Here is an 11,742-nt window from a genome sequence, read left to right on the forward strand (position 1 = left end):
AATGCTGTAATTGTAATTGTTGCAATTGTAACAGGATTTTACACAAATTCTTACAACACTGCTTAATGATTTTTTTTGTCAGAAGTTATTTGTTTTATTTATTATCATCGATTATGAATGATAATGATTTAACTTGGTGTTGACAAACCAAAATGAATATGAAACGTAGATGCTTTGAGATGATTATCTTGCAACGCATTGATTTTTTTTTTTGAGTATTCTTTTTAGCAGAATCTCAGTGATGGAACTTGAGGGGGAAAATTTGGGCAAAAAAAGCAAAAAATAAGAAATAAATAAATAAAAGAATTGGATACTGAACAGCAATAATTCTAAATTAAAATAAGTGAAATGAGGCACAAAGAAATGAATCCAGTCAGTGTTGGCCCCTTAACCAGCCGCTCAGGTATCGACCAGCTGAAGAAGATCCTGCGTCTCACAGGAACGCCCGACTCATCGCTGGTGGACAGGATGCAGAGCAAAGATGTGAGTTTTGACCCTTTCACCATCCATCCATCCACGTTCAATGCCCGCCTCTTCCTGAGCTCAGGGTCACAGGGAGAAGGACGGGAACCTGGCAGGCATTGCTGGGGAGTTGAACCCAGGATCTCTTGTTTACAAGACAGGCGCTTTGACCAACTAAGCCACAGCACCCTTTCACCAACAAACCTGCAATCAGGCATTGAAATTAAAAGCGAACTGTTCTTGTCTGTCGTTGTGTCGAACTCAGGCGCAGTCATACGTGTTGGGTCTTCCTCCGCAAAAGAAGAAGAACTTCAAGGAGGTTTTTACCACGATGGATGAAAACAGTGCGTCCAAGTCCTTTTCTGACCCTGCTCTACTGTGTCTGTATTGTGCTTCACCCTTGTGCTGTTGCCTCCAGCCGTCGACCTACTGGAGGGGATGTTACTGCTGGACCCGGAAAGACGACTGACCGCCAAGCAGGGTCTGTCCCACCCCTACCTGGCAGAGTACCACGACCTTGAGTCCGAGCCCGACTCTGACCCCTACGACGACTCCTTCGAGAGCTTGGAGCTGGCCGTCGGCGAGTGGAAGAGTGAGTGTGCAGCTGGGAGGTCACGATGTCTTCGGCAGCCTCTTGGTTCCCCATTTATACTGACACACAACCAAAGGGCGATCAAAGGGTAGCGAATGTGACACAGTGTGGGACACCCTCGCCGGATCGCCACCTGGGGGTCCTGATGCAAAAACATGGGAACTCGGGGAAAACGTCCAGGTTTCAACAGTTTCAACAGTTCCCCCTAGTGGATCCCACTAGAATGTACTTAAAAAAACAACAACAACAACAAAAAAATGAATGGACAGCTTTTGCAAAACAAAACCAGTCCAGTTGCCTGAACTTAATCTTCAAGTTCTGAGATGACCTGAAGATTATTTATTTTAAGAATTGGCATCATTAAAATAACAATTCTTTTTCAAAGATTGAAATTAATTTTTTTTGAGAAATATCTTGATAATTAGCTAACAGCTAATCTTTCTTTTCAAGTTTACGCTTCTTTTTTCCCTTTTTTCTGGTTAACGGTCAGGTTTTTAGCTGAGATTCCACCTTTTTTCCCACTTTATACTAAACTGTTACTAAGTAGTAGTAACAATTTCGTAGTTTAGTGGGTACTTTTGTGTTAAAATTCATCATTTTGTGAAATTGTTCTTTCCCTGTCTTTGTCTGTTCTGCCGCAGGCCTGATCCATATGGAGATCATGACCTTTGACCCTGACGACCCCAGCAAAACGGCGGTGTGAGACACCAAAATAAGCCAATGCCTGTTGTTACATGTTCATTGCAGGTCAACATTGTCCGGACAAAACAATAAATTAAAAAACAACAATGAAAAGCCACTTTTGCCTGCGACAGTGGGTCACGGAAAGTGTTTGAAATATTTTTTACAAAAGTTTATTTGTCCATTAGTACTTTGGATCTTCACAACAACAACAACAACAACAACAACACAAAAGATAGTTTTGCAGTGGTCTCTTTTCATGAAATGTTGAAATATATTAGATTCCATCCGACTCATGATGTGTTCACCTGATGTTTGAACTGTGACCGAAGCAGAATTCTCCATGCAGCGTTAGGTTGTGGTCCCATGATGATTACTGAGATCAAGAATACTCTGTATATGAGTAGATACGTGTTTTTTTTTTTCTTAAACTTCCAAATCCAGAGTCGAGGGATGTTTTGGAGACTGAATTGTGTGTTTGGGTTCGACCAATTTCAAAGAAAAAAATAAACTGAAAGGCCTATTGTGCATCACCTTAAGCTAAAGTTGCTTTTGTGCTATTGAAATACGTAGCAAAAGATAACTCCTCCTTGTAATCAATGAATAAAGAAATGTTGCATTTATTATGTTCAGTTGTTTTCAGTGTACTCTTGGGTCACTTCCAGTCAATCTTCTATCTTTCTATCTTTATTATTTTTTGTTGCAGTTGAAAATTATTAAAATAGAACAGGAATTGGCTATAAAATAGGAGTTAGACGGAATGAGTTTGAACACCGAGTCACTAGAGGGCAGCATTGTTCACACAATTTGTTCTGTTACTCATGTAATTGAACGCTTATTTTCTGCAGTGGAGATAAATGTATTTCCCTCCCATCAACAACAGTCAAAGTCAGTCCTTAAAAAAAGCTATTTTATAGTAATATAACAATCTGGTCAGCCCTGCAACGTCCTGCACACACACACACACACACACACACACACACACACACACACACACACACACACACACTCACTCTGCAGCAAGCAAAACTGTCAAGGGACATTCGCCGTCCCCAACACTTTGAACTTTGACCTCTGTCTGTCCACACCGAAACAGCCGTTGACATTCCCATCAGTTTTTCACTCTGGGCCCAAAGAGGAGAAGCGCGGCCATAATAGGAAAGCTGCTGGTTCAAATCCACGAAGCAACAGGAGATTTGGTTGGAGAAAGTGGTCACCGTGCTTGCCTCCACCCGAAGCACCACCCTTGAGCAAGGCCCCTAACTCCGTGATTGCCTCCCAGGCGTTGCTCCCAGTAGGAGCAGTCAAGATTGAGTTTGAACGGGGTGGGTGAAAAGCTGACAAGGTATTTCCGCAAGGCGATCGATCGATGAGCTTAATTATCGTTATAATTGTGATTAAGACGCTGGAGGCACAAACCACCGCCACACCTGCCGACCTTTTAACAACGATTGTCTTCACACTGTGTGTGTGTTTCATCCAGTTTGTCTAGATGCGCCACTTCAGAGGGGAAACTCGAGACGTGTATCAACACACCGTCGCTGTCATCGTCACCGCCGACTTTAAATGCCTTGGCCTCAGCGATGAGTAGTGCGTGTACGTGTGTAACGAGAGTTTCTCACAATGGAAGTTGCAAGTCAATTTTTGTTGGCCATGCAAATATATACATTCATAAGAACATATGCATAAATATGTAATAAAATGTGGAAAATGAAGGGTCCCGTATAATTTTTTTCATCCAAAAAAAGAAAACCCCAGGACTTCCCATTTATCCCTCCGCGACACTGACTGCTGAAATGCTGAGTTTGAGCTTCCTTCCACGTGTTTGGAAGGGAGATGATACTGTCCGCTGTGCTGCTGCCGTTGATCTGATGAGGTCACACTTGAGTCTTTGTCGACTTTGTCGCGGCGTCCTGCACGCTTGAGCATCTCAACGCTGGTTGTTGAAGTTGATTTTTACTGGACCACAAAGCAAGAGGTTTGGATTTGTTCAGGTCAATGGGTTCGCTAAATATATATATATATACATATATATATATATATATATACCCTTTTTCTTTTGGCGGTAAGGTGCCCTACTCTTGAACAGGGACATTTTGGTGCATAACTTGACGTATCTTACTTATCCTCCTGTATATTCTGATGCCACTTCTTGTGCTGGAACTATACTTTGTTTGCTGGAACTATGTTTGAATGGTCTAGTTTCGTTCCATTTTTGGCACTCCATTTTGGCTGTGACAGACCGGAGATTGTGTGTGCAGCTCGTGCTCTTGTTGATGGCAATATTTGTAAACTATGTGCCTGTCAGTGGATGCTGACACACGGTTGTTTGTTGTCCGACGATGTTGGGATGATGACGGGGTGCATATTTCCATGTTTAGTGAAGTTTTGATTCCTTTTGCGGAATAGCTGAGCATAGTTTGCCAAGTAGCTAAGAATTGCTAATCATAGTTTGCTAAGTAGCTGCTGTCATTTGAATAGTATGGAAATACTTTGAAGAGTGATGATGATTATATTTTGTTTGTATATTTTACAAAAGGTTGAGAGTGGATTCAACCACACTGTTCAATGTGGAAATACAAGGAAATCAGTCCATGCCTCAGTTTCATTGGATCGTCTCACACATGAACTTATCTGCGTATTTTGACATCAACTCAAGCGAGGACAGAATACTACTGTAAGTGTTCCGGTGTTGCTAAGCTCGTACATCTTGGCTCATATCTGAAGTCGTGTAACTTCATCTCTCCATATTGTTGTTAAACACTGCGTTAACATGGTTAACGTTACGCTACCACCACTGCGCCTTGATCAGCGTTTGACTTAAAGTGTTAATGTGCTTCCATAATGAATGAACAGAGACAATTGTAGGTGAGTATGAAACCAGATTTATTTCAGACACTTTGGATGGTACAGTCGTGATAAATCGGATCATTCCAGCCATCCTCCTACTCAGTGGGGAAGTGGAAGTGAAGCAGGATCAGAACACCATTAATATGCAGGAGGGCTGACTTTCTCTCAGAGCAGGAGAGGAGCAGGATGATTCCAAAAAGAGTGAGGGCTGCCCCTTAAACTTTTCGTGGTCGCTTTGCCTCTGCGTGTTGTTTTACGTGACTCTCTGAGGGTGGTGCCAAAGGAAGAAGAAAGCAGCGCAGGAAGTAATGGGATGTCAAGGGAGATTGCGGTTGGGGGGGGTGGGAGGTGTGGAGACAGGGACGATCTCTGCCTTTAGAGACCCACCCTGCTGTAGGAGCTGCTGGTCTTGGAGACAGAGGAGGATTTCCTCACGCTGCCTCCTCCACTAATACCCCATCCCGCGGCACCGCCGTTCATCACGCCGCCGCTGCTGCCGTAGCCATAGCCGCTGCTGCCGCCGCTGGAGCCGAAGCCGCTGCTGGAGCTGTAGCCATACCCGCCGCTGCCGCCGCCGCCGCCACCGCCGCCAGAGGCGCTGCCGCCAAATGCCGCTGTTGAGCAGATGTTTAAACGTTAGACGGAAGGACTTTAAAAAATTATCTTCTTAAAAATTCTGTTTGCAATATATATTCTAGAATTGTATTAAATTGCAGAGGGAATGTGTTTCTTTCCGATGCTCACCAGAGGTGCTCTGGACGTGGATGGTGGCACTTGGACCGCCAGATTGGATTCTGCAGAGGGGTAGAGAACACAACGGACAGGTTGTCAAATATGTCGACGAATTACCTGGCAAAAAAAGAAATATGTAATCGAGCCATTGCCCATTCCCTTTACCTATCCTCCTCTCCCTCCAACAGTTTCCTGTAGGTGGCGATCTCAATGTCCAGAGCCAGCTTGACGTTCATGAGCTCGTGGTACTCGCGGACCTGGCGGGTCATGTCCTGTTTGGCTCTCTGCAGGGCCTCCTCCAGGTCCCTGATGCGGGCCTTGGCGTCCTTGACAGCCAGCTCACCGCGCTCCTCAGCCTCGGCAATCTGGGCCTCCAGGGAGGCACGCTGCGACATTGGGAAGAGAACACAGGCACCTGATGATGTGGTCTCAATTCGTGACTTCACTTACTCAAGAGAGTTTTGTTCCTGAAAGTGGACTGGGGGCTGCCCACTATGTGGTTACCTGTCCCTTCACTGCTTCAATCTCTGCCTGCAGGCGGCTGATTCTGCGAGTCATGTCGGCGATTTCGGCCTTGGTGCTGCGCAGATCCTCTCCGGTCTGTCCCGCAGAGCTCTGCATCTCTTGGTACTGAGCAAAATCCAGAAAGAATTTTTCAGTTAGTTTTCAGGATACCGCAATACTGCCAGAGTACAGCCTCCAGGCGTTTCTTCAATGTGTGTACTGACCTTGGTCTGGTACCATTCTTCGGCGTCCTTACGACTTGCATTTGCAATGGCCTCATACTGAGCCTTGACTTCAGCCACAATGCTATCCATGTCCAGGCAGCGGCTGTTGTTCATTTCCACGATGACCGATGTGTCCTTGATCTGGCCCTGGAGCTCAAGCAGTTCCTGCACAAGATGTCTTGTTTAATGTTGGGACACGCAAAGGCAATTCAATCCTTAAGAAAAAAAAAAAAAAAAAAAAGGAAAGAAGCAGACGCTCCATTTCTCTTACCGCTTCATACACGGCTCGGAGGAAGTTGATCTCATCCTGGAGGGCATCCACTCTCGCCTCCAGTTCAACCTTGTTCATGTAGGCACCATCCACATCCTGTATGTTATATTGAGGAAAGAAAGCAGTCCCAGGTTAGAGGTAGACAGTCAGACAGGAAGAAACGGGAATAGTAGAGCAGTATTGTGAATGCACGTCGACGTTTACCTTCTTCAGGAGTACAAACTCATTCTCCACACTGGCACGCTTGTTGATTTCATCCTCATACCTGATGCCAAGAGCAGATAAATTTAACTCATGGACAACAACATTGGGATTGCTCTCTTCAGAGCAGCGGACTCACTTGTTCTTGAAGTCCTCCACCAGGGTTTGCATGTTCCTCAGCTCGCCCTCCAGCTTGACCTTCTCGTTGCCGAGCCCGTCCAGCTGTCTGCGCAAGTTGGCGATGTAGGCCTCGAACATGGCGTCCATGTTGCAGCGGGTGGTGGTCTGTTCCTGCAGCAGCTTCCACTTGGTCTCCAGCATCTTGTTCTGCTGCTCCAGGTAGCGGACCTAGAAGTTGATTTGCCACAGTTAGCATCTCTGTTGCTTAGGGTATTACTTTGAATAAGACAAAATTAAAAGATAAATAAATAAATGTTTGTGCATACATCAAAGACAAGAAGGACTCATGTATCAGCAGAAGGAGTTGAAAGGACTTGCTTTGCTTTGCTTTGGATTGTTTGTGTTTATGAAAGAACTTCAAGGAAGCTGCACAAAACCTGAAAATAAGTAGTTCATATTTGCCGTCACAGGTCACAGCAGACTAGTCTTTGTTTTGTTTTCCCCTGCTCATCTTGCGGTACCACACCCATGTCTGACTTTCCCACACAAAGAGCTCCTGTGTGAACTGGCAGTTGGCTGTTGATTAAAATGTGGCTCGGGGCTGCGCCCCACTCAAAATCCACTCTGCAGCCTCTTTGCAAAGCAGATTTCGTCTGCTCTGCATCAAAAGTCCATGATTATTCTGATCAGATCCCTGGAGCCTGTGTTGTCATGCTCTGCCCCCTGGGTGCTTGTGCCCCGTCTTTTAGATGTGCATGTGAGTCATTCCCTAACAGTCCCACTTTACCCCCATTCCGCCACCCGCAGCTCTCCGTGCTCTGCCACCTCGGCCACGCCCCTCTACGGACTGCTCCCTTGCCTCTGGGATACAGAGTTCCACTCTGGTAACTCAGACATCAGTCTGATGCTTTGCGGCTCCTGTCCCCATGGGACCCCAGTCTTGATGGCCTTTCTGTGAGGAGTTTGCATATTATCCCTGCGTCTGCGTTTAGTCGCTACAAAGGCTTGAACTCTAGACAAACTGGTGCCTCTGCTTTGTCGTTATGTGTGAAGGTGAAGGTTTGTCTCTCCGCGTGCATGAATTTTATGCTCTCTTTGCTTGAATGCCAGTCTTGCAGTTTTGAATAATGTCATAATGAAACATCTCCTTACAGTCTGTGGAATAGGTTCCAGATCAGGTGTGCTAGAATAAACCAGGAGTGGCATTCTACCTTTGCAGACAAAAAGTAGTCTGAGCATACTGCCACAGGGTGTGGTTACAAAACGTGTTTATTTCTGCATGTGAAAGAAGGAGCTCGTCATTGATGGATGGATTTGTGTTAAGATCCACGTTCCACATCCAATGGAATTTTAAACAAAAGCCCCCTGCAGACGATAAAATTATATAACAAAATCAAAAAATGTTTTAACTTCAATTGCACTTTATCTCGTTTTTAAACTCTTACGCTACATGAGAGATGTTGCCAAACGGAATTGAATAAAGCCTCTTAATCTTAATATCAGCGTCTTATAAAGTTTCATTTCACACTGAGACCCAGTCCTTTGCAGGGTTGCAACATTTTGCTGACGCAGTGAGAGGAGAAGCCTCAATGCCTTCGTTACCCCCTCACACAATGGGCCACCCGTCACTGGATCCGACGACTCAAGCGTTGCCTGTCGCTCTGATCTTGTATCACAGAAACAGCTGGCAAGGCTGGCTCCGCATAAGTGCACGCTGCCATACGGCCGAGTCTGAGAAGACCTAGACACCTGCGGGGTGCACTGCAATGCATAGTGTGCCTTCCCCTCAATATCCATGTCAGTCAGTTTTGTTGCCACATAATACTTAATAATTAAACTTTTTCATATTGTCCTGTGCATTCCTGGGAACGTCTTCCGTGTGAAATGATAAAAAATACACTTCTGAGGTACTTTTTGTTGGTCATGTACAGTTTGAGAGCTGCATCTTAAGGAAACGAGAAGCATCACTCACCTTATCAATGAAGCTCGCAAAGCGGTTGTTCAGATTCTTGATCTGCTCCTTCTCTTGAGTGCGAACACCTTGGATGGTGGTGTCAAAGTCGAGCTGCACGGGGGTCAGCAGGGACGGGTTCACCGTGACATTGGTGATGGCCGCGCCCGCGCCAGCGAACCCACCACCACCGCCGCCAACCATCATGCCACCTGCTCCATACCCACCGCTGCTACTGTACAGTGATGAGCTGGAATAAGACATCGGACGAGTTGTCGAGATGACGGCAGATCGGGCATATCTACCTGCACCTGAAGACCTACCGCTGCCATACTGAGCACCACTGCTACTGCCAAAGCCAAAACTACTGGTGCCAAACTGAGCACCACCGCCGCTGCTAAAGCCAAAACCACCGCCAGTGCCACTGACACTGCCACTGCCAAAGCCCAAGCTACCTGAGCCACCTGAGCCTCCGACCGTGTAGGAGGTCCTGACCGTTTTAACGGACTGTCTGCTCATGGCTGGATTTTTTTTTTTTTCCCCCTAAAGGTACGGACAAACAGAGTAAAAAGGAAAGCGAAGAGAGGAACTTGGCAGCGCACACTAAGAGGAGAGTCTGATCCCTCAAAGTGCCTTTTCCACTGTCGGTGATGGATTTTTATCTGCATCTGCGCAGGGAGGCTCCGCCCCACTGGGCACCTCCCTCTTCTGCGCTTCTCCAATTAGCCAGATCCTGGAAGGTGCACTCGCAGGCAGGCTTGTCGCAGTCGGGCCTGTCAGACAGGTAGGAGTGGCAACCCTGTGAGGCGCTCACGCCCAGGTGACTCGCACAGGAATGGCACCACAGCCAAGGGTGAAGGGTGGGGTGCGAGGAAATGTTGCCAGAGACTTTATTCACTGGAACAGGTGGAACCTCTGGATGGGTGTGGAGGACCTGTGGGGCCGAAGGGTGGGTTCACCTTGCAAATTCTGCCGTTTGCAACTCGAGTTGAAATTCCCACCGTGTTTGTTCCAACCGCCAAAAATGCGCCCCACCAAGATTTGGAGTGAAACAACTGTGTGTGCCATAGTGATAGTGACACCTAATTGTTAATCTACTGATTCTAATGAAGAGTGTTAACTATCTGAGGTGCTTGTGAGATCTAATTATTAATTATCATTTGATAATATAGTGCACAATTCTGCACAATTTGCGCTCACAGTCCCCTGTGCTTTTTGGACGCACATGCATGTGCAGTGCAAGTGTTTAGCTTTTACTTTCTACTGTTGTATTTGCTGCGGCACTTTCTTCAACAAGAAGCCGCAAGCGGATCAGGTGATCTGAGGGCGACAGATCGGAATCTGTTGATGCCTGTCGTAACAGAGCATTGTAGGCGTTGGCTTCGCGACTGCCTCTGTTCTCTCTCAGCATCTGAATGAGCGGTGAGCCACAGCTGAGTCAGGCACCAAAGGAAAGGCCAGGGGGGTCCAGAGCTCTAGCACATTACATGTGATTCAATCATCTTTCAGAAATTCGGAGAGTCCTTTCACTGTGTGAAACAAAAGCACACAGGGTCTTGCGCTTGGCAGTTTTTTTTTGACCCAGGAGCGAAGAAGATCAATGTGACATGCAAGGAAATTGTAGAAACAAAACAAGGCAGAGGAAGCAACAATATACAGAAAAAAAATGTGCAAAGCTTTTAGTGTAGCACATGCTTCTTGTTTTGCTATTAGCAGCAGTGAAAGTGTTTTCTTTTCAGCAACATCCTAATGTGGCACATAACAACTTTGCAACATTTTAGTATGAACACTGGGAGGAAAAACTAGCTGATGGACAATTAATTAAATACACCTTCACATTTGACAATGCTTTTTTTTTTTGTTGCTCTTTTCCTTTTTTTCCTTCACCAATAAAGGTGGTTGCTTTGCATATTTCTGAGCGTGTATGTCTTCAACATTGCAACATACTGTATGTCTTCAAATCTGCAGCAGGTTCGCACTTCACTCTGCCTGATGCCTGACGGGTTTGTTTCAGGTTTCCTGTCACAGCATGCAGCGGAATGCTCACCGGCGCATTTCAACGGTGAGAACTCAGCCCTGAAACTTGGCGGCAGGAGCCGCTGTGACATTAAAAGAGCAATTATTAAATGTCAATGTCAAGGAGGGGTTTATCCTGGGACACGTCTCTTACAACTTTGGAGTGTGAATTCGAAGAAGAAGAAAAAAATAGCCTTTACAGGATGTAATTTTGTATCTTTTACACTTGGCGTGTGTTTTGGGTTGATTCTGCCGCAGTCGTGCTCCCGTGAAGCAGTCTTTTTCTGCTGTTTGTGCCAGAATGTGAGCTACATGCCAAGCCACACCTCCGAGCCAGTAGCCGGGTTAGTCACAACCTGCTCACATTAATCGGCAGAGTCAGCGACTTTGTTTTTATGTGTTTGCTCAACGGCGGTAATCCCACAGAAAGTGGTCAAAAGCGTCGGCGTAACAAGTTCATGGGCTCGATCCTGTGAAGAGAGTTGGTGCGAAACCGTTCTCGGCCAAAAAGGTTTCGACAAGGTGTTCCGTCAAACGTTTGGAAAAGTAAAAATTCTTATTGTGTTTGGCTCTTGGGCTGAAGCCTGCTAGAATTTGCAAACCGCTTCTTTACTTAAGCTTCCGTTTGGGTCTCTGAACCAAGTTTTTATTTTTAACTGCTCTGCACATGCATGAACAAATGCATTAACAAAAATGTTGAACAGAAAAGCTGACAAATAGATATCTAAAAAATGAAAAACCAAAACTGTCACGTGTGGTCTCCTTAAGGTTTTAAGGGTCCTATGTTGTGCAAATTTCATGTTGCTAATATTTTCTACCACTCTTGAATGACTCCCTATCATCACTATCACTCTAACCTCACAAAGGGGACCACTGCCTCGCTGTCACCTCCCCCGGGTGAGTGAACGCACGCCGAGGTGGGTGTTGGCTCCGCCCTCCGAGACCACCATGAACGGTGTTTTATGGCACAGTCAGGCATTGCAGAGCAAGAGCACAAACCGAACAGCAGTCACATGACCACAGTCTGTGTCAGGTACCCAGGAGCCTGTGCATTTTTAAAAAGTTTCAAAAACATAGAGAGGAAATTTAAGGAGCAGCACCGTTGAAATTTTCAGCTATTCTTTTTCTAGCTGGCAAT

At 45.8% G+C, this 11,742-nt stretch overlaps 2 protein-coding genes across 2 annotated transcripts in view; one reads left to right on the forward strand and one right to left on the reverse strand.

The window, feature by feature from the left end:
• The window catches only part of LOC142888380 (mitogen-activated protein kinase 14A), a 6,458-nt gene extending 4,103 nt beyond the window's left edge, over positions 1–2,355 (forward strand). Inside the window, exons 9-12 of the mRNA XM_076026624.1 lie at positions 404–483; positions 728–806; positions 881–1,054; positions 1,696–2,355. Of these exons, the coding sequence (XP_075882739.1) occupies positions 404–483; positions 728–806; positions 881–1,054; positions 1,696–1,757 (395 nt within the window). The 3' untranslated portion in view covers positions 1,758–2,355. The remainder of the gene's footprint in view (positions 1–403; positions 484–727; positions 807–880; positions 1,055–1,695) is intronic.
• A 2,242-nt stretch (positions 2,356–4,597) lies between these two features.
• LOC142888379 (keratin, type II cytoskeletal 8-like) lies at positions 4,598–9,231 on the reverse strand. The gene is made up of 9 exons (XM_076026623.1): positions 8,610–9,231; positions 6,657–6,865; positions 6,521–6,581; positions 6,317–6,412; positions 6,046–6,210; positions 5,822–5,947; positions 5,483–5,703; positions 5,330–5,379; positions 4,598–5,199 (listed from the first exon to the last, which is right to left on the reverse strand). Exons 1-9 carry the CDS (start codon positions 9,105–9,107, stop codon positions 4,961–4,963), a joined length of 1,665 nt encoding a protein of 554 aa, XP_075882738.1. The 5' UTR covers positions 9,108–9,231; the 3' UTR covers positions 4,598–4,960.
• Between the last annotated feature and the right edge of the window lie 2,511 nt (positions 9,232–11,742).

This window comes from Nelusetta ayraudi, unplaced genomic scaffold, assembly GCF_046127955.1.
Source record: "Nelusetta ayraudi isolate G7.1 ecotype Tasmania unplaced genomic scaffold, CSIRO-AGI_Nayr_v1 ptg000019l, whole genome shotgun sequence".
Lineage (NCBI taxonomy): Eukaryota > Metazoa > Chordata > Actinopteri > Tetraodontiformes > Monacanthidae > Nelusetta > Nelusetta ayraudi.